Raw genomic sequence first — 23,974 nt, 5'->3', positions numbered from 1 at the left:
ATACAATAAATAACTATTTGACAGACTCTTCGTTTCAGCTTGGCCAAAAAAAAATTATATTATATACTAGCTTTTACCCGCGGCTTCGCACACGTAAACTATTCGGTCTGGTAGTTGCAATTGAAATTTTCGGGATTTTACAAAATTCCCCCGGAAATTTCCAAAATTTATATCGTAGTCTTCATTGAGGTTGTGTTGTGAATAACTACAAAATTCAAGACTCTAAACCCAGTGCTGAAATTTCAAGTTTTTTCCCTAACCAATTTCAAATTCAAATCATTTATTCAGTAAATAGGCCGCAATGGGCACTTTTCTACGTCGTTTTTTAAACTACCAGCGCTTTCGGAAAGACCATCATTAGGCGACCAGATGGCCTAGTGGTTAGAGAACCTGACGACGATTTTTTTTTGGCCAAGCTGAAACGAAGAGTCGGTCAATTAGTTATTTATTGTATGAATGATAAATAATTCGCCATACTTTACGAGCGAACTCGTTGCATAATGATGTAAATTTCCATCACATACTTTCGAGTTACTTTACTTTCGAATTTCGAAAATGTAAGCACAAAAAGTTACATAATATCAAATTACATACCTACCTATTACAAATTTGTTTTTCCGCTTAGATCCATATTTTTGCAGTAATATCCTCCAGAATACAGCTAGAAGGTCAACAGTTTTCGTAAATGGCGCGAAACGGCGAGCCCGCGAATTCAAATTTGAAATGTCGAAATTCTGTTTATTTATTTTTCACAACTATGTTCCATTACATGCTGTACTGTTGTTGAAACTTGACAGTCTTAAAAATAAATATCAGTCACCTGCAAAACTACCTTTAATTAAAAGGACAATGTTATGATGGAAATTTCCATCACCATGCAAAGAAGGGTTATGAATTTTATGTAATGTAATTCTCCCTCTGTGTATACCTACCTACATGAAAATAAATATTTTATCGAAATATACATCCAAAGTAAGAAGCCTCCACTAGTGGCCGACTATTATAGTGGCCGCATAGTCAGCTTTACCGACTAGTTGGCACATCTCTAGTTCTTAAAGTAGAATTTTGGCTGGCCTGTTGTTGAATTACCCGAGTCATATTAGCCTGGTTGTACTATGGTGTTGAATACTTGCCTTATTTAGTAATTTTCTGCATCATGATTAACTTTAAGTCATATATGCCTTTGTACATACCTACAGTAGCCATATGTACACCCATTAATCATAATTATTTTAAGAATTTTGTTAACCACATCCTTGTTTTCTCCCTAGGGAGGTGATGTGGCATCTGAAGCACCACTCATTCCCGGGCAGAAAGCCTGGATGTCGAATCTTTTATGTGTCTCTTTGTGTGGATTGGTTGAGCCAGCCGCAGGTACATTCCGTTCACTCTGAACGGAATGATGAATGGGTTTAGTACAATATGCCTTGCAGAGCTAAATTCCCCTTTTTTTCCCTTCTGTTTCTCCACACGTAAGTGTAAACCAGACCAATCTCTGTGCTGTAATAATTCTTAATAACTGTGTATTGTGCATACCTATTATATCAATAAAGACTTTAGAAACACTTAAACACCAAATATGTATTGCATATTTTTTCATGCAGTATCTTAATACATACATACATACATAAAATCACGCCTCTTTCCCAACGGGGTAGGCAGAGACTACATCTTTCCACTTGCTACGATTCTGGCATACAACTCTCGCTTCCTCTACATTCATCAATCTTTTCATGCATGCACGTCGGTTTAGAGTACTCCTGACCCGACCTTTCTTCAGAACGTCCCCGATTTGATCGTGGTACGTTCGTCTAGGCGCCTTCCTCTCCCAACGTTCCCATTCACGCTCGTCTTATAGATCTGCTTAGCCAATCTGTTTTCATTCATTCTCTCTACATGACCAAACCATCCAAGCATCCCTTTCTCAATCCGTGTGACTAAACCTTCATATACACCACAGCATTCCCTTATCACACTATTTCTAATTCTGTCACTCAATTTCACACCTAACATACTTCTTAACGCTCTCATTTCTACCGCATTTATTCTACTCTGATGCCTTTTCTGCCACACCCAACTTTCACTTCCATACATGAGTGTTGGTACCAGCACCCCTCTATGCACAGCCAGACGAGCTCTTTTGGAGATTTTCTGGCTATTCATAAAGGTGTGCAACGCTCCATTCACTACGTTACCAGCCTTTACTCTCCTTACAATATCACTTTCACACTTTCCATCCCTAGTAAACATAGATCCCAGGTACACAAATTCATTCACTTGCTCCAAGTTTTCGTCACCAATCCGGACACATACTTCCGTTACGTTCTCTTCCTTTTCAAATACCATAACTTTCGTCTTTTTAACGTTCACTTTCATTCCCTGTCTCTCCAAAGCATCATTCATAATAGTTACCATCCCTTGCAAATCCTCAGCCGACGATGCAAGTAATACTTGATCATCGGCGTAAAGAAGGCATTTGATAAGTAACTCATTCATTCTCAGTCCACGATCACTATCTATCAGATCTGTCAAACAATTATCCATGAATAGGTTGAACAGCCATGGAGACGCTACACATCCCTGTCTAACACCTTTTTGAATGTTAAACCATTCAGTATACGCTCCGTTTATTCTAACACAAGCACTGGAGTCCTCATAGAGAGACTTCAGTGCTCGAATCAGACCTTTGCTCACCCCATGCGCAGATAACGCCGACCACAGTTCATTCCTCATCACTTTGTCATAAGCCTTCTCCAAATCTACGAATGCGCCAATACTTTTTGGCTTGTTGCCAAATATTTTTCTATGCACCGTAAGGAGAAGACCTGATCCGTACATCCCATTCCCTTTCTAAATCCCGCTTGTACATCCCATATTCTTTCATCTGTTTCTGTCATAACTCTTTCAATGATCACCTTAGCATACAGTTTGCCGACAACGCTGAGAAGGCATTTTTGCAGTCTTGTTGTGACCCAAATTCCCTTGTAAAGTGGCACGATAACGGCCTTGCACCAGTCTCCTGGTACCCGACCGTTCCTCCAACACATGTTGAAAAGGCGGTACAACTGACTAGCCACCACACCCTGCCCAGCCCTCAGCATTTCGACAGACACCCTGTCATATCCCGCAGCTTTCCCTGTTTTCATACTTTTCAGCGCATTCATAATCTCTTCCATACTGATATCGCTTTCAGGTTCACTTTCATCCACTTCAAGAGAAGATGCTTGTATTTGTGTAAGAGCGTCTTTTCTTTCAAATAGACTTTCAAAATATTCTTTCCACCTTTTCACCACACATTCTTCACCTTTTAAAATACTTCCGTCCTGGCTTCTGATTTTAGATAGCTCCGAGTGCGCTGAATTCCCTCTTGCTAGTCTGATTGATTTCCAAAACGCTTTAATATTTGATTGGAAATTATCAGACAGCCTTCTGTCAAACTCATCTTTTCGCTCTTCTTTCTTTCTATTCACCACATTTTTGACCAACCCTTTCATCATTTTGTAAGCCTTCCTTGCCTCTTCTACATCCTCAGATGACGCCTTTTGCATTCTTTGATTAGCTTTTGTCGCTAACCAATCCAGCCATGCTTTCTTCTTTTCACCCACAACCTTTCGCACATCTTTATCTACCCAATCATTCTTCCGCATTCCTTCTTTTCTTCTTTTAGTCACGCCACAAACATCTACTGCAGTATTCACTACTCCTCCCTTAAATGACTCCCATAAACTTTCAATTTCACATTCCTTGTCTATCTCAGCAAATCGTTCTTTCAACCTTTCAATATATTCCTCTTTCACTTTATCTTCTTGCCAATTTTCAAGTTTTATACCTTCCAGATTAGTTGTTGGTTCAACTATTCTATGTCTCCATCGTTTGAACATATTTTTTATCCTTGATATCACCAGTAAGTGGTCTGTGTCAATGCCGAACCCCAGTGAGCTCGGGTATCCAGAACTTGCCCTTTCAATCTATCATCTAAAATCACGTAATTAATCATACTTCTTGAGCCAGCTTCATCTCTTGTGTACATATGGATGTTCTTATGTGCAAACAAAGTATTCGCTACAATAAGATTCCATTCTAAACATACCTCTAGCAAACTTTTACCATTTTCATTAACCCTCTCATCCCCGAAGCTGCCTAGCACCTTTTCATATCCATCACGCTTCACACCTACCCATCCATTAAAGTCCCCTAGCATTATAATCCTTTCATTATCCTTACAATTCTTCAGAACTTCTCTCATACTATCCCAGAACTCCTCTCGTTCCTTTTTAGCTGCTTTAGATCCGCTCGCACCCAAGTCCGTAGGGGCATACACCCTAGCACAAAAATACGGATAATCCTGATCTTCAGCCTAACCGAGAGGAGCCTGGGACTGACGCATTCATATTCACTCACACGATCATTCATTCGCTCAGACAGAATGACACCGACCCCCCGGCAGCACAGGGTGGCCACGCCGTACAAAATAAGCGTTCTTGAATCTACATAGGCACGACGACGTCTGTACACGCGTCAATGTGTGCGTAAGCTGCACAGGGCTGACTATTGCAAAACCGTATAGTGCAATAAGTGCTACATTTAAAGGTACTCATATGTAGGTATGGCTTAGATATGATGCAAATAAATGTAATCGTTAATCTTACCTATTTCGAGGGTATTCTGGCAAAACAGAATGTGCAATTTTTTTAAAGTTACATACATACTCAATGTTTTCTGCTTTATTTATCTTGCAAAACCGTATAAAAAATAAATATTGTGCACTTATCCCGTTCTGCCAGAATATCCTCGATTTATTTAAACCTACTTAAAATGTGTCTGTCTGCATATTTTAAGCATTATTATTTTCAATTACAATAGATATATTTATTTATTTATTTATTTGACTGTAGTCATATACATTACAAAAGGATGTTACAGTTAGGTACATAAGTCAGTTCATGACGCCCTGCCAGGGCACACAATATTAATTAAAACTAAATTAAATTAAACATTACATTGTATCATATTTATATTGAATTCAATTAAAATCACGCATTTATATTGATTTGATTATGATTAGATTATGTCACATTGTGGAGTTAGTAGGTAATACATACATGTCATCAAGTTTATCAGTTAATACTAGATTTATTTACATTTATAGTGTTTTATACTTTCGTCATTAAGGAATTCATTTACAGAATAACATTTTTCGATTAGGAACTACAAAAATGATACGACTACAAACTTAAAAGAATCATTTGGTAGGTAGTTATTTCATGTATTATTAATCGCATTAATTTCAGAAATCACTATTTATTTAGAAAAAGGAAGTAGGTAGGATACCGTTGCGATTTTGCAAAATTATTGCTCCCGAACTTAGTGCCGTGCAGCCGACATACATCGCGTTGCGCACCGGACTGCTTTCCTGCGGTTTTCCTGCAATCTGCGCTTGAGGGGTGGGGTAACTCGAACCAGTGCAGGGCAGAGCGTGGCCATTCTGTATGTTAGTACTATTATATATTCTGTGCCGGCAGGCTCTCTTGTCACTGGGTACACAAGACCAATAAGCAGAATAGGGTCCATGTTTTGTGGTGTCACACCCCTTTCGCTTCGTCTCATTCACGCACAAAACATCAATCCTCCTTGCATCCATCATCTCACACACTTCATCAATTTTATTATTAATAGTATCTTAATATCTTGCTTTTATAAAACTGAATGAACAAACCACATTGAAGTGGCTCTTTATAATTTGATTATGTGGCGGCGGCGGAAATTTAAGCACCTTTATTCAATGTATCCGTCAAAAATCAAGCACATTATTTGAACAATGCTCGTAAAATGAAGACATCCTAAAGCAAGTACTACTCAAAACAAGGCTGCCAATCTCGCTAAGGTTAACTAAACAATCCACATATAAAAGCTGTAGGTAATACTTAGAAGTAGCACTTTGTTTACTATTGTATTTTTCATTTCAAGGCAGACGTTTTAACGAAAGGGAAAGGAAACTGAATACTTACATCGGAGTCGTCGGAATCTTGGTCTGCGTCATCCTCCTCCACCACGACCTCTATTTCATTCTCCTCCTCAGACTCATTCCGCACTTCGTCCTCTACAATGGCCATCGCTATCCACGGCACAATAACGAAGTAATTCCTATAAGAAGTTTATTTATTTTCGCACTGTAAAATTTACACACAAGCGCTTTATGGCATGGCGGATAATCTGTCAAACAAAAATTTGAGTAGTTTGTGCCAATGTTGCCAGGTAAAAAAACATAAATCCCCAAAAAATTACAATGGCTTATATAAATTCCCGTTCCCGTGGCACGGCACGGCGTGATTCGTCCGTCACGATAATAAATTGCTAAATATTAGAAATTAGAAAATAGGAAAAGGTTATAAGGTTCCATATCCGACCCCATTATTGTGCTCTGTCCGTCCGTCAGGGGGATCTATAAATAAATTGAAATACCGAATATCCATTGTATTACAGTCGCCTCTCTGGATCAAGATATGGGTAACGATAACGAACGACATAAACTTTTACCTAGAGCCATCCAGGAAGACGCGTGATTTCGTCAAAATTGATTAATCACATTGTAATAAGAACCACGGCACGCGCCATTGTGATGTGAATGACTCTACCTATACTATACTTCGTTTTTTTAGCATTACATAAAGGGGCAAACAATCTTTTTATTAAAAAACGTTTTTAAAAAAAACAGTTGAAAAACAGTAACTATTAGTTATGATACCAAAAGCATGTAAATGATCATATTATTATGTCCTTGAAGTTACATATTAGCTGTGACTTATATTTTCAAGTGTTTTTCGATAAAAAGACACGTCAAGATCGCTTACCTTCTTTATAATGAAAAAAAAAAACGAAGTATAATGTGGCAGACTAAAAGAGCCTTTTCTAGTCTAGGCCAGGCAGCCAGGGCATATATTTTACAGTTTAGGCTTTTATACTCATACAATACGTAATGTAATAGTAGATTGTACAACAAGAGCATAAAACGGGCCATTTTACCCGAGACGTTCATATAGCCACCCGAGGCGGTACGGTTAGAAAGTAATAACAAATAAAAATGGAAGACTAATAAATTGATTAACTAAGAAAAAATTGTCAAGTCAGTCTGTCAGTCGGGAGTGTAGCAAACAGCTTCGTTGCTGGCTTCCATTACATAATGTGAACCTTTTAGGCTAATACTGTACTATTACTTATTCTGTGCTAATACTAAGGCTCCGCAGTCCATCTGTCATAGGGTAGAGGAAAAGGCAGACACATGACATGACATTTTTTTAAAGGGTATATTCACAGATGTAGATTATCTAATCTGTGGGTATATTGTCTATTCCGGCCATCATGAGCAAATAATAAAAATTACAAGAAACCTTAATTCATTTCAGTACGATGACATGAAATCGTGCCTGACTCACCCTTGGCCATTTTTTTTAATTATAAAGGAAAAGAAAAGAAAGTAAAACAAAAATCACTTCGTATGTTTCATGTATTTAATTAGAAAAAATATGATTGCATAATAAAATCAGAATTATCATTTTGAATAATTGAGGCAACGCAGGGGATGTGTTAATTCTGCGTTCGCGTCATATTGTGCTCATTGTGCTTTAATACATTAATCGATATAAACAACTATTTTCGTCGTCATGTTGCTCTTAAGCCTTTGGCACCGATAATTTTAAGAATTTAATTCATAAACCTAGCCAATCTTAACCTCTACTTATGTCAATAGGAATATCTGACATGAAAATTGAATCGAAAATAAATGCACCACTGTGGAATTAACTTCAAATGCATTACATTTGAACTTATCTTAAGTACTAAATAGATCTATAGCTCCTACTAAAATATATTCGTATTTGTTTATAGGCCCAAATGAAAACTACGCTAACTTGATTGCAATAAAGTTTATATTTTTCTGGCAACGCTATGATATTCAAAACTCTGTTATAACTAATTTATTATCATTGGAGATTCATTAACTGAGGGCCAACAATATACTATTACCGCTTCACATATGCTTCTTCGGCCTTTTATTTGACACTATAGCAGTCATTGGCTAAATAATAAAAAGATACAAATAATAATAAAATAATATGACAGCTAATCTAAAAATAATCGATTACAATTCGAGTATAATGCGTAGAACATTAAAATCAGTCATTAGTAAAAAACTGGAATAATACTTAAACTTTGAGAAAAGTAATACAATTGAATACTTGAGATTAAAATTAGAAAATGGCACAAGATGGTAATGCACTCGAGACTAAGTCCAATGACTTTTTGACTAATAAAACCTTTTCTATCCAATCCATACAATGCCGTATTTCGTCTATTTATTTTTCATCTATGTCTAGTCTTTCTTTACTAATAAAATCGGCTTCTGAATACAGCTGCAATCTCTAGAAATGAATACCAGCAGAAGATGCCAGCTTTCATAATTGTAGGCCGTTCAAAATAATTGGAAACCGTTCGCAGTCAAATGCGTCGAAACGACGGAGAAGCTCAAAGAAAACAGGGCCACTTGGATTTCACTAGTAATTTTTGTTGTTGTTGTATTTTGTATTTTTTACCAGAAGGCATTACAATAATAATAACAGCATTTTGTATTGAGTTCTGTCGTATACCTGTGACAAGTGAAACATTTACTGGTGAAGCTCAAATAGCCTCTATTTTTTCTGAGTTGCATTAAGTTAACACAAGGCCATTGTCAACTAACGTTCAGACGTTTTTGATCACCTCGTTTTTAATTTACATTGCAGCTGAACTCAACAGCATAAGATTCAACAATTTTAATTCGGAACACAGATACAGAGAAATCCACATAAAAATGATTGTTTTTGGAAGATTTCACGTCATTTTTAATTCGGAACAGCCTGTATCACAATAGGAATATTGCTTCTTACAGTTTACAAATAGAGAGAAATCTATCGTTCGGTATATTGATATCTAACAACTATATATTATTATATATCTGTCGACGTACTGTTAACACGTACGGGCGTCTTAGTAAGTCAGATCGGGAAGTATTCAAGAATAGGTTCACTGTCCAAGGACCGCAGCTGCATATAGTTACGTATATTTGTATACGCTTACCAGTGTCAGTTCAGCATGTGACCAGCTTGAGATGTAAAAATAACGTTACAGTTTCGTTTTTTTTTCTCATTGTGTTTATGTGATTTTCTTGGCACGCATGGCATGCATCGGGGCCAATTTTAGATTCTTTGAGGTTAATAACTCATTAATAATGTGTTTTCTGCTCGCAAGCGTATGATGAATACCCTTAACGCATTCGCTTTTGTGACTTTCGCTGTCACCATCTTGTAGACATTTGAACGCGCATGTTGTTTGCGACACTTGAAAGTCTCGGATCTGACAGCCAGCAGCGAATGTGTAAGGCTCCACTGGAGCAAGACAGCGGAGCGGTGAGCGCGACAAAAATCCTTCAATAGAATTGCATAAAATCACCGGTCTTCTTTAGTGGACCGGGAGATGTTAACTAGCATAAAAATTCATACCTTACCAGGAAGCGGAGCGATGACGTGGAGCAGGGAAGAGGGGCGGAGAAACGGGCACGAGCGGGGAAACCGGGTGGAGAAACTAGCGTGGGCGGGGAAGCTCCGCGAAAAAACAGTCCGATATTCCGCTTCGCATTACCTTCTCTCTCCGCTTCGCTATTTAGCTCCGCGCCTACGAACAAACACAGTTCGCAACTCCGCTCCAGTGGACACGGAGCCTACAGTATAAGGATATTATGCTACACCCCTTGGACAATGTGCTTCTACTGAGATTATTTCTGTAATAATCGGCACTTAATCCATTCAAGTAAACCTTTAAGTCTTAGAAATACTTCCCATCTGATGATTTCTATCAGTGAACCGCAATGTAACTCGCCGAAGGATCTTAATTAGTATTGACGCAGTACGGTATTACGCGCATTATTGAGTCGACTACGTTGCAAGCGCCCAGCAACTGCGCAGCGGACTTAGCCACCAACTGCAAAGAAAAAAAAACATTCTGTACCTACTGTTGTCACCACATATCGTGCACTCAGGATGTAATACCTCCACACCAAATTAAATGTAAATGGGTTGAGCGGTTTAACAGCCTTATTCATAAAAAATCCTTAATTGAGGTTTGATCGGTCTGTTACTTAGCAGACTGATTAAGCTTGTTAAACGGTTGTCAAGAAGTATGATTCATAAACGCTTGCTAGCAGTCTGCTAGTTGTTGAGCCGCTGATAGACTGATTAGACGCGTTATGTTGGCCACCTTGACAAATCAAAGACAAAAAATGGCCTAATCGATAATTAAAAAAAAAAAGTTGACAGCAGTGACAGCAAATTAGCAGGAAAAAAAATAAAAAGCGAGAAGTTTGTTTTCCCGCCATTTCCGATCCGCATGTTTATGTTGTGCAAAAAGCCATAATTATGTTAATCATCCTAATATTTTTTTTTCATATTTATTGTTAATTTATTGTTGCTAATTTAGAGGATTTTTAAATACAAATTCCTGAAAATATTTTTTCCTGTTTTTTTTTTAATCTTTGCGTAACTTCACCCTTCACTAAAATATCTTCGGTATGGTTTTTTGCTCTTGTCAAAGTCAGCTGTTCAAACTTGTGGCGGCCATTTTGTGACTTAGCAGGGAGATAAAGGAGGGTCTACGGTCCGCTAACTTTAGCAGAGCCTTGATCGACTGATTAGCGCTAACAGACGTTTATGAATCATGTTTTTTAGCATCGGGCCTTCAAGGAGCCTTCAAGGAGGCTCTAACTTTTTATGAATAAGGCTGTAAGTGTATACGTGTAGGTAGAGGTTATAATTTATTGAATCAGGTGCTAATTTGCGGAAATCCATTACAATTACTTTGCTCACCTTATGATAATAATAACAAAGTCTATGCAACAGCATCTGGTAACATGGTGAACGTTTGTGTTGCTCTGCCGATGAAATCTTGAAGAGTTCGAAACGCGTCAGCGTTGTATGCTGGTGGTGATAGTTGGGCTTATGTGATGTGTGTTCTTACAATGAGGAGGCGGAGGAGCCGCATGAACACACATTTGTTGCATAGACGTAGGTATCATAAGGTCGCGGGTGAGCAAACTAATTGGTTATAGTATTAGTACATTACTGTAGAGGCCATGAAGTAAGGGATTGATGGACGAGTTCGGGGTAGAGTGGCCGAGGCTTGTATAGTGCTTTTCTCAAACAATGTGAGGAAATATTTCATCCATCCATCCATCCGTCCGTCCGTCCGTCCCATCCATCCGTCCATTCATCCGTCCATCCATCCATCCGTCCGTCCGTCCATCCATCTGTCCGTCCGTCCGTCCATCCATCCGTCCGTCCATCCATCCGTCCGTCCATCCATCCGTCCGTCCGTCCATCCATCCGTCCGTCCATCCATCCGTCCGTCCATCCGTCCGTCCGTCCATCCATCCGTCCGTCCATCCATCCGTCAGTCTATCCATCCGTTCGTCCGTCCATCCATCCGTCCGTCCATCCATCCGTCCGTCCATCCATCCGACGGCCATCCATCCGTCCGTCCATCCATCCGTCCGTCCATCCGTCAGTCCATCCGTCCGTCCATCCATCCGTCCATCCATCCATCCATCCATCCATCCGTCCATCCATCCATCCATCCATCCATCCATCCGTCCGTCCGTCCGTCCATCCATCCGTCCGTCCATCCATTCGTCCGTCCGCCCATCCGTCCGTCCATCCATCCGTCCGTCCATCCGTCCGTCCATCCATCCGTCCGTCCATCCATCCATCCGTCCATCCATCCATCCGTCCATCCATCCGTCCATCCATCCATCCGTCCGTCGTCCGTCCGTCCATCCATCCATCCGTCCGTCCGTCCGTCCGTCCATCCATCCATCCATCCATCAGTCCGTCCATCCATCCATCCGTCCGTCCATCCATCCGTCCGTCCATCCATCCGTCCGTCCATCCATCCGTCCGTCCATCCATCCGTCCGTCCATCCATCCGTCCGTCCATCCATCCGTCCGTCCATCCGTCCGTCCATCCATCCGTCCGTCCGTCCGTCCATCCATCCATCCGTCCATCCATCCATCCATCCATCCATCCATCCATCCATATATCACATCGCATCGCATCGCAGTATCGCAAATGCTTACAGAGTAGTGGTGGTTGGCTGTTCGTAATTTTTCCTTTATCAGTTTAATGTTAATAAGCAAAATTAAAAAGTTAGAGCAGCGGACAATAATGGATTTTCATACATACTTCATGGCCTAGGCCAAGAAGTTATGTAGGGAGGTGGTCGGGAGCCATAAATGAGAAACTTCATGTCTCCATTTCGTGACATTAACGCATACATTTCCGAGCATGTTTGAGAAAAGTATAGTTACTAGATAAACAGACAGTCTTCCGCATTTATAATATAAGTATGGATGGAAATAATCAAGTATAGTTTACCAGGGCGCCGCGGCGCGTCGCGCACTATGCAGAAGTGCCGCTCGCTTGCAGTTGCATCTGTCGCTGCATCTGCTCTAGCATTTCTTGCATGCGGCGTAACTCCGCCTCCTGCGAAACGACGTACAATGGTTATGGTCCCAAGACCCAATGACTGCCGCTGAACCACTACAGGCCTTCGTCATTGCAGAGTTGGGCGTTATTTCAATAAGTTTTATTTCCAAAACATTCATTCATTTTGTTATAGATTATTTTCATTGTACCTGTCAACTTTTAGGTCTATTTGACAGTGACTGTAGTACTGACATTCATCTTTTACTTAGAAGACCAACTAATTTATCTAGATTTGAATAAAGCTCATGTAGATAAATTCAAAATAACAAATGACTGATTATTTAGTTATTACAAATAACGAATAATTTAGTCATCTTTCCGGTTATTCGTAAATAGATAAATATTGCCCAACTCTGCGACATTGATACAGGCCACTGCCCAATATAAGGGAGCGGACAAAGTGGTTAAAGTATTTTTTTGATATAAAAGACAATACACATACACATACCTTTTCGCGCAAAGCACGCTCGCGCTCGGCTGGGTCCTCTGTAGAGCCGTTGCTCATTCCGTTGGAGTCTGCTTCGCTCAGTCCGCTCTCGGTTGACCTGCGCATAGAGAGCATGTCATGTGTATTTGCTGTTCGTTGGGCCAGTTGTTTAATATACTAGCTTTTCGGTTATCGCGCGCTGTTCCCTCGGGAACTATGCATTTTTCCGGGATAAAAAGTATGTCACTCACGGGCCCATAAACTATCTCTATGCCAAAAATCACGTCGATCCGTCGCTCGGTTACGGCGTGAAAAACGGACAAACACACTTTCGCATTTATAATATTAGTATGGATAAACTTGGCAGGTAATCCAGTATATAGTAGCTGCTGCAGTATAAATTGTCTGTAAAGCATGTTTGGTACCAAGTTTGAGAAAATAAATGACTGATTTCTGATTATTACTAGCTACTGGAACTAAGTAGCATGAAGGAAAACATTTACAACGGCCCTTACAAAATAAACATTTTGATTTGCATGTATGCAAGTAGCAAGTAAATTTTAGTAAATAAATATGAGTCCACGGAGAAGCAATCAGGTACTAGTTTTTTTAGAGATGAGTCAGTGAGTCAAGACTTTACAATACAATACAATGATTCTTTATTGAACACCACAATAGTAAGTGACACAGAAAACAAGTACACATAGAAAATTACAAGATTAAGGGCAAACAAAATTCGAACAAAACAAATAGAGACGGCATCACATTTAACCGTCAGTTAACACTAATCAATGGATGGTGAAACAGCCCCTAAATGTGGTAGATGTTTGATATGTAATAAGTTAATAACAACGAAGCTACGATACATAGCAGATGTGCCAACGATTGCACCCGATTATCGCACGAATACCCACTAACTTATATAGTTTCTATTCAGTCCTAATGTAGGGATTTTTTTTGCGGTAACCCAAACTAACTCGACAGTCCAATTTAACGCTGAAACTGAACGTTCGATCGGACACTATTTGGACAGCCGGTAATAAGTACAGTAACCAGCACCAACATCTGTGACTCTTTTTCCAGTGGGAGAGGATCGACCGTGAAGAGATCGTCCTTGGGACGACCGAGTGGACGTAGACCAGTTCGTCGTCCCAGTTATCGCTGGAGGGACGTCGTCTTGAAGGCTGGCAAGAACTGGCTCAAGATCGTAAAGCACGACGTAATCTGGTTTGGGAGGCTAAGACCAACTTTGGGTCACTCACTACGCCCTGATAGTAAGTACTAAGTTCTCTATTTCTAGGGCCGGTAGGACGTGTTAGATTTTTTGCATGCTCCGTCGAGGCAGATATTAATGCAGGTGACTGTACTGTGTATACTTACGTATGACGTTTCGGCACTTGTCCGTTGCGCGCGAGTCTCTCCGAGCGATAGTTCTCGTAATGCACCTCCTGGGTCACTTCTTGCAGATCCTGCATATGCGTGCTGCAACAATACAATATTGTTTTGCTTAAATACACACAGACGTTTGTGCGCAAAAGCACAAAATATGGTAACGTGGGGGAGTAAGCGAGGCGCGGAGCGGGATGTACGTGGCAAGTGTACGCACTGAGTGGCGTGCGCCATTGTCTGTCACATGCGCAGAAATTAACGGTTAGCGCTACACTTCAGTAACACCAGTTGTAAGGAATGTCAGCATGACATTTGCATCGAAAATTTTCCACCTAGGATTTAGTTTTTTAGGCTGTACACTGTACAGTCACCGACACCAATATCTGACAAGCGCGCATAAATATCTGATACGATACGACTCTACTTCTAGTGCCGGTAAGACGTGTCAGATATTTTTGTACGCTCCGCTGTGGCAGATATGTATATACAGGTGCCTGTACAGGCAGCGGCGTATACTCACATGAGCATGGTGCGCAGTTTGATGAAGTCGCAGTGCTCGGGGTTCTCGACCTCGACGACGCCCCACGGGTACAGTCGGCCGCGCACGCGCCGCCCGCGGACTTCCAACTGCTGTCCGGCGCCGCAGACGGCGAAAGGCACCGCCTCTTTCAGTTGACGAACCTGGATGGACATATTGGTATTGCATTATAACTGCATATGCATCTCATCATACTATAACATAAATACGAACGTTTGGATATTTGCATGTCTGTTATTCCATCATGCAAAAACAACTTAGCGGATTTCAATTAAATTTGGCATACAGACACTTTATAAAATTAACTAATGTATAAGATACGTTTTAAAAAAAGACTGAAAAACTGGCTTGTCGAGCACACATTCTACACTTTTGATGAGTTCCTTAAATTTCAGCCAACGGCTATTATTTACTGAAATTATTTAATTAATTAGTTCTTAGAATATATTAGAATAATTTAACAAAATGACATGTAATAATGATATTACCAATAAAAGAGTATGAGTATGAGTATACCGGCACAGTTCCCGCGGGATAGCGATAAGCGAATACTTCGCGGAAAAAGTCGCGGGCAACATTACCCGCGGGCAGGCGGGTAATTTAATTACTACGAGCAAAAAATGCTTTCATATCATGAATAAATATTTGAATTTGAAGGGAAAATGCAGCGATATCGATGAAAAAAGGAAATATAAACGAGAATATTTTTATTATTCTTATTACTAGTTCTGTAAGCTTACTAGACGAAATTTTCATATGTAATAGTTAACCAATTGTCAACTCGACTAACCTGTTCCTTATAATCCTCATCCTCGTCACTATCGCAGTCTGGAAGCGGGTAGATCTTAATTCCTTCGCGCTCAATCTCTTCCATAACCTGCAAGAGTAATTTACTGTTAAACAGGCTCAATTAAGTAACCACTGTAAGAATAGTCTATATTTATGGTCGAAAAATAAATAATCGCCAATTGCCAGCGCAAGTAGAAACGTAGCGAAGCCAGGCGTGGCGCACTCCGCGATATAGGTGCGATTCTGTGAGTGAGAGTGGGAAAAGGTTTATTCTAATTTATTTATTTTTCCTTCACCATTTTTGAGAAAAGCTTTACATTAGTCTCGACTGGAATAGCAATTACTGGCTTCGTATTAGTTAAACGGACTAGCTTGTGAGTTTAAATTTAAATTTCAGACTTTTTTTATTATTAGAAAGGGGAAAACGAGCATGCGGGTCATCTGATAGGATATAATCAAAACCGCGCATGAGTATCGACAACTCAATGAGTCATTGGTCTGTTGCCGGCATTTAAAGAAAATATAGGCCCTCACCCTGGTCTTGAGCCTCTGCACTTCCTTCTTGGTTAAACAGTCAGCTTTAGCGATGACAGGCACAATGTTCACTTTGTTATGTAGCTGCTTCATGAACTCGATGTCTAGAGGCTTTAACCTGCGGTGCAAAAAATGGCAAAGGATTATAAATTACACTTTCCCTAAATGTGTATTGTATGTACAGATTAAGTTCAGGATGTATTTCCATTGGGAAAAGTCGGATCTCAATCGAAATACGACGGCTTATTTCGGAAAAGTTTATTTTACGATCCTAAGCCAAAAATATTAATACATCTTCTACTTTAAATATTCATCAAATACAGATATGGACTTCATTTGTTAGCATTGATTACGTTGATAGTATTACGTATAACATTGCCTTAACATCAATACCTAGTAAAAAACCAACACATGTGTGGGTTTTTGACATCCTGTATAATGCAATTCGTTCCAATTTATTACCCCTTTAATGTCAATGGCCATAACTATGATAGCGAGATATCGTGTGGCATCAACCATGACTCTCCAATCAACATCATGCAATAGCGGCCTATGTGTAAAGCTCAGAAAGACCTGCACGAACAATCGTGCAAGTTGCATTACATAGCGGCGCTCGATTGATCACTACAAACTCGTTCGCTTTACGGCCTCGCAAAGTAACACATGCACAAGTTTTACAGCAGGTCTACTATACTGGGCTTAAGACATTACCATGGACAGTAAATAGGTTATACCGCCCGTTGTAAAGGGAAAAATCACTCATTCTGGACAGAGAAAATAAAAATTCGTGTACAGTCTAATACAATGAGATGCATATTTTCTCACCTTATTCCCACTATAATAAGGTTAAAAATTTGATAAATATCTTTCTAGTACCTAGCCTGTACGCACCAGATACCACATTTAGGGCTTGTTTCACTACTCTGATATGTTTTAGTATCTGTAATGTCGTCTCTGTTTATTACAAATATAATAATAACATAATAAACAGAAGCAGCATTACAAATATTGGTCACGTAAAATATAAGTAAGTTAACGGAGGAAAGCAAAACAGGCCGTAAATGTGTAATGCATAAGTAATGTAATTATATAGTATTGTAATGTAAGACTCATAAAAAAGAGGAGAGGAAACTTATGTTAGTAAACCGACTGTAGGTACTAAAAATCACAAACCCGTGGCCGAACGGCGAGATAAAGTAGAAGCAGCAGTGGATGCGGTTGTCGACGATGTTGCGACGGTTGAGTCCGCTCTCGTCGCGGAGGAACCGCTCGAATTGCTCGTCAATGTATTGGATGATTGACTGTTGGCAAACGTGAACATAAAACTACCGTGAGTCCGTGAGTAATCCAAAACAAACGATGTCGAGCTAAACTCGATTTAAGACGTGATTTATCCGGATTAATTTCATTTATCTTAATGAATAAACGCTCAGTTTGGGGGCAAGCTAAAATAGTGATGTTGCTTCACATAATTAGTTGATTCCTATTTACTCAAAGTTATTTGTCAAAATAAAATTATTCTTTTGTGAGTAGTATATTTTCTTTAAAATCATAAAACCTTTTTCACGTCTTCTATTTTTTTTTAATCTATAGGTAGGTTTCTTTGGCATAAATTATTTCTTTTTTCAATCATTCATAGCTAGTATTTATAAAATGGAGTGACTTTTGCCCGCGGCTTCGCCCGCGTGGAATTCGGTTATCGCGCGCTGTTCCCTCGGGAACTGTGTATTTTTCCGGGATAAAAAGTAGCCTATGTCATTCTCTGGCCCATAAACTACCTCTATGCCAAACATCACGTCGATCCGTCACTCCGTTTCGACGTGAAAGACGGACAAACATACAAACACACACACACTTTCGCATTGATAATATTAGTATGGGTTTTTACAAGCAGGCGACGAAGTTTGAGTTTTGTTTGTTTTAGAAAAAATATTGTTTATATATTAAGAAACAATAACAAATAAACAAAAAAAACTTTCATTTTATAATAATAAAAAAAATCAATATTACAGCAAGCAAAAAAACACTATAACAGATCTAGTGAATAATCTTTATTGAATCAGGCGTTACTTTGCGGAGGTCCATATCAATGAACTAAAAGAATTTCCTTGCTCACCCGCGACCTTACGATAGCTAAGCTTATGCAAAATATGCGTGTTCATGCAGAACCTCCACCTCCACACTGTAGGAACACACACAAATCACACAAACCCATCTATCACCACCCTATCACCACCACCACACTACACTGACGCGTTTCGAACTCAACGAGAGCTCATCTTCAGAGTAACACAACCATACACCATGCTACCAGTTGTTAGACTAACAAACCACAACCACCATTTTAATTTGTCACTGTAACTCCCCAAGTACCCACATATATTTTATGAAACAAAACAAAACTACCAACAAATTATTAATAAATTTTAACCATCCTTCAAAACTACCTTGATTTCTATTTATTTACTGTCAAGGCTTTCTCAATTAGTTTCAGTAAACGTCAGTAAGGTTAGCTAGTTGAGAAAATAAGATATAATATTAACATTTTCGACAAAATACGATGACAGAAAATTATTCATTACAAATGCAATCTACAGTGTGTCTTTAATTAGGTGGATAACATTTCTGTGCCGCCAGTTGGTCAATTAAACTCAAAGATTAAGGCTTAACAATGCAATGTCATGGTTGTGCTCTCCAAACTCTGCATATCAAGGTGCATAAAGACTACTTTAGCACATTTTAAATGGTCAAAATTGAATTGACAACTTTTATGGATGCCCTTAAAGAGCTAAGTAACAGGCACGCTAAGGTTTTATGTGTATACTAGCCGTCACCCGCGACTCCGTTCACGCAGAATTCGTTTATCGGTATCCTGCAGGAACTATGATATTTTCCGGGATAAAAACTATCCTATGTCCTTCTCCGGGATCGAAACTATCTATATACCGAATTTCATCTGAACAAATAAATAAATAAACAAACAAACAGACTTACCAACTTTCGCATTTATAATATTAGTGAGATTACGCCTAAGCACTAGCAGATAAGTGTAGTGTTGTGAAAAACGCTCATTTCGAGGCTTAGAGAAAAAGACTCTCAAAGCTTAACGACTCGAGGCCGCAAAGACGGTTTCTTGTATTCATATGCATAAAATAAGCCAATTTAATTCTCAAATATAGTTGAGTCTTTAAGACTGGAGTCTTAAGGGTTCGAGTCTTTAAGCCTCGAAATGAGCGTTATCCACAACTCTAGTTAAGTGACGTGATTTACTACTTACTTTGAAGCAATCGGTGTTATCAATAGCATCCCCATAGCCGGGAGTATCAACAACGGTCAGTCTCAATTTCACTCCGCGCTCCTCGATCTCCACAGTCGACGCATCTAGCTTCACGGTCTGATTGGTCTTCTCTGTGATAAAATTGTGTGATCAAATGCACTGCTCAAGATTGTCTGGATACTCAGGCCGTATAAGACGAAGTGCAAAATTCGACCTTATTTGTGATTGACGAAACAATAACTAGGGCAATGAACTTTTTCTTGTACAGTCGGTGCCCTAACATAAGTATCCACTTTTTTATTTAACTGGTATGAAAAAGGTGTCCCATAAGTTAGGGAACTGACCATACATCTTTGCCATTTCTTTGTTGTCTATGTTGTTTATTGATAAAATTCATACATAATGAATGGTACATTTTTGTTGTAGTTAAAAGCCCATTATTTTACAAGTGTCCTAAACATGAGGCCAGTCCACTCATTAACGTGAGGCCAGTGAAGTTGTGTCAGTAACACTACGGTCTTTTTCCGGTTTTTCCTTGAGACTGCTCCTTTTTTATCAAAAGACCTCGACCAGATCTCTAAGTCAGTCCCTAGTGGTGGCACTCAATATTATGGCGATTTTTCAAGCCTTTCATTTGTCTCATTTTTCTGGACACTTTTCTGTCAAAACGGCCGAATATTCTGATACATTTTTTTAGTTATCTGGTAGAAATACAGGAACAACTACTTGTTAGAGGCTTTTGAAACGCTCGAATAATCGCCTTGCCTTACTATGGCATAAAATAAAATCAATTTTAATGAACACAGAACTTACCAATGGCATCAGGAATAACTCTCTCTGGATAGAGATCAGTAAGGAACAAGGAGTTGACCAAAGTGGACTTGCCAAGTCCACTCTCACCAACCACCATGAGTGTGAACTCAAAGCCTTTCTTCACCGACTTACGGTGCACTTGGTTAGGGAGATTGGCGAAACCCACATAACCTGGGGTCTCTAGGTTAGAGAACTGTAAAGGAAACCAGGAATAGTAATATATCAGCTGTAAAATATGAATGTTAAGCTAAACTTTCATTAATATTCTAATGGTTTCAGCATTTTTTTTTAGTATGAGAGGAAGGCACAGGAGCAAGTGAGTCATCTGATGGGAAATGATCACCACTCTCCATGAGTACCGCACTTACTCATTATACAAATTATAATAATGTAAAAGTTATAAGACAACTGGTTATGGGGCTATCTGAGGTTTTCGTTGATTTTTGACAAGTTTTGAATTGTATCTCTTACTTTTGCACTACAGATAGAATTATAAGTCAAATGGCTATTGATTCTCCAGTTTTTAATCTCCATTTTTGTCAACTGGATTTCGACAAAAATTAATACTTAATTTTGTATGATTTTTTTAAACATTGTCTGAAAAAACTGTTATTTCATATCTCTATTGACGTGAAAGATCTAACATATACGAAATCTACATATTTGGGTGTCTATGACGTCTCTAAAAACTGGTCGAGGGTTTTCATTTGAAACTAATAACATAAAAGTTATGGCCAGGAAACCAGTTTTTGGCCTAAAATTGTTCAACTTTGATGCCAAATATCTCGAAGACAATGAACTTTTAAGTAAATATGGGATACTATATTGCTTAAAGCTGTTGTTGTTAATATAATAAGCTACAAAAACATTAGAAAACTAAGGAATTCAGATCGAAGGTCATTGGGGCATGGGATCCCCTTAAGCAAAAAAGCAATAGTAAGTGAATAATGAGTGAATAGTAAGTGAAAGCACATTATTATTTTCACAATTCAATTACTCAGCCAAGCAAAGAGCAAGTTCATTTGTTATTGAATGTGTTAGCAAATAAACAGAATTGTTTCAGATTTTTTTACAAAAAATACTAACTGTAACAAAACCAATCTGTTTTTGTCGTTTCATTAGGTATCTATTTATCAAACACTTAACACAGCATAAACTCATTTAGTACCATTTACAAATAGAACATTAGTTTAAAATAAAACTAACAAGTTGATCTAAAGACTGCAAACAAACTGTGGAGATACAACATTTTATTATCAGTGGAGAGGAAAGTACATTCACGCGATAAATATTCCAAACAGTCGGCGTACAAACACTGACACACATCCGCACATAACTGTAACAAGTTTCACTCTTTGATACAGTAACATACTATGAGTAGGAATTATATACATTTATCCCTATGACTCACTGTACAAAAATACCATACTCCGCGTTTAATCACGGCGAGAACAAGCTAGGTGCAGCATTGATTAAAAAGATGAAACTAAAAGTAGATTACAACAAAACTTACATTTTTTGTAGTGTCGCTAGACATTGTCGTGAACTCGTTAATGTAGAACACAAAAACTACGTCTACCAGAGTGGTAGATGGAAATAGATCTTGGTTAATCAACACTGTAACAGCTACGGTTTTATTTATTACAAGTTTAGACACAAAAATCTGTTAAAATGCACTCGGAAGTCGATAAAAAATTCGTCACCTCCTAACGTCCAAACGTCCCCTATCTAAGTAAATGCAAATCCCCAGAATCCCCTCAAATCAAATCAATTCCTATCAAATCGCCGGAAGTGTTGCCATAAATAAGCGACTATTTTCAAATCAATCAAGGTGCTCAACAAAATGAAAGTCTGTGGAAAAAGTATAGTTACTTTTTTTTAATCAAACAGATAATAATAGTTTCAATAGTAAATCAAGTTTTAGTAACGTGGCAACTAATTTATTTAGTTCGCCTTTTCCTTTATTGTCACTAGAAGCAAATGAGCGTACAGAGAGCACCCTGGCAGTATCATTCAATCATACTAGTTTGCTGTCTTGTGAGTGATTCAGCTCAGCTTATAGTTCTACTGGTCATTTTGGTATTTTATTAGCTGTCAATCAATTAAATGATAAAAATTTATGGTATTACGATCAATGGAAGCTTCATTTTTAGGGTATTCTTTTTAATTTGCAACATTGTATTGAGTCCGTATTGTGGTGCCAAGTTTATATCTATCAAACATCTTTAAAATTGTATTGAATTTGGAATTTGTAATCGCTTCAACATATTTAAAACAAAAACATATTTTAATAAAGTAATGTTTTTCTGTTTTTTTCCAATAAATATTTATTTATGGACCACGAAACGGACCAAGAACATGCGAAAACTGACAGCTGTCCAAACTTTTTTTTTTATTTATTTAGGGCCATAGGTACAAAGCCTTCGAGAAAATTGTCCTCCAATGGACAGAGCCATATTTTTTTAAAGAAACAACAACAAAGTCTTCGAGGTGACTATTCAACCAAATGATCACTGAATTGGCCTTAATTACTACGAAGTGCAAATTTCTAACTTCCTATCGTGTCTTCGCGCTTACGCTAATATTATTTTACACGAGAGTGGGAGCGTACCTACGGTACAATACAAAATGCAATAGCCCGTCTATTTTTGGCAGCGGCCACAAATTGACACTTTTATTTAACTGACAGTTGAAGTTCAGCCCATGGACGTACTACTTAACTTAAACTACGTTCCCTATATAATATATACTGTAGTCTTTGAACTACGTCCATAGTTCAGCCTCACTCAAGCCAAGGTTGCCAGAGGGGCTACTAAGAAAAACGAAAATCGAAAATCGTATCGTACCGTTTCTCTCACTCTCGTTTTAAATAACATAAGCGTCAGCGGGACGGCAAAGTTCGAATTTTGCACTTCGTACTTCGTAGCATAGGGCCTGCAGGGCTACTACGAAACTCAGCGGGACGGCAAAGTTCGAATTTTGCACTTCGTACTTCGTAGCATTCGTACTACGTCCGGTCCCTCTGACTTAATACGAGAGCGAGAGGGACGGTACGATACGAACTTCGAGTTTCGTTTCTCAGTTATATCTATATTAATAATTTCGTACCGGTCTACGGTAGACTCGAACGAAATGCACATAAAATTGAAGAGCGTAAAAAATTAGTCGATCCGAGTCGACAACTTGTAGGCGGAAAATTCGGATTATCGAGTATTTTCAATATAAACTTGAATAAATTACTAAGTATATAATGGCGTTGCGAAGTAAACATGTCAAAGTCATCACATCAAAGTGGCGTTAGTGTCACGTCATCACGTGTCACAGGTTTGCATTTCGTTCTCCATTGTGACCTCTTAAGGGTCCCACACACGGTACGATTCGTCGATTTGCATCACATCGATCGTACAGACGAATCGTACCGTATATGGGGCCCTTTAGGTCTAATTTCTTTGATAATGAGACAGAGACATCTCAGTTATTTGGGCAAATAAGATTTAGGAGAAATATCTACTAGAAAAATACCGATACGTAGGTTAGCTGTGAAAGTACCTTTGTAATAATATTAAGGCTAGGAATATACGTCAGATTTTTCAATAAGTACGACGTCTTTACACTGGCAAAATTTTTTTTTCAAACATGT

General features: G+C 38.8%; 2 protein-coding genes across 3 annotated transcripts in view; both read right to left on the bottom strand.

Annotated features, from left to right (window-relative positions):
• LOC141431167 (squamous cell carcinoma antigen recognized by T-cells 3-like) overlaps positions 1-6,220 on the bottom strand; it is a 50,195-nt gene extending 43,975 nt beyond the window's left edge. Inside the window, 1 exon segment of the mRNA XM_074092206.1 lies at positions 6,009-6,220. Coding sequence (XP_073948307.1) covers positions 6,009-6,113 — 105 coding nt within the window. The 5' untranslated portion in view covers positions 6,114-6,220.
• Positions 6,221-7,494: 1,274 nt separating this feature from the next.
• Positions 7,495-22,087, bottom strand: Septin1 (Septin 1). 2 transcript variants are annotated; one of them, XM_074092203.1, is made up of 11 exons: positions 21,848-22,087; positions 20,335-20,527; positions 19,522-19,652; positions 17,418-17,545; positions 16,245-16,362; positions 15,712-15,798; positions 14,904-15,064; positions 14,375-14,476; positions 13,016-13,112; positions 12,457-12,564; positions 7,495-10,011 (listed from the first exon to the last, which is right to left on the bottom strand). In XM_074092203.1, exons 1-10 carry the CDS (start codon positions 21,869-21,871, stop codon positions 12,481-12,483), a joined length of 1,125 nt encoding a protein of 374 aa, XP_073948304.1. In that variant the 5' UTR covers positions 21,872-22,087; the 3' UTR covers positions 7,495-10,011; positions 12,457-12,480. The 2 variants fall into 2 exon arrangements, with proteins under 2 accessions (XP_073948304.1, XP_073948303.1); XM_074092202.1 differs by lacking the exon at positions 21,848-22,087 and adding an exon at positions 21,421-21,760.
• Positions 22,088-23,974: the final 1,887 nt, after the last annotated feature.

This window comes from Choristoneura fumiferana, chromosome 9 (assembly GCF_025370935.1).
Source record: "Choristoneura fumiferana chromosome 9, NRCan_CFum_1, whole genome shotgun sequence".
Lineage (NCBI taxonomy): Eukaryota > Metazoa > Arthropoda > Insecta > Lepidoptera > Tortricidae > Choristoneura > Choristoneura fumiferana.
The sequence above is the reverse complement of the archived record's forward strand: the minus strand, read 5'-3'. Positions and strand labels throughout refer to the sequence as shown.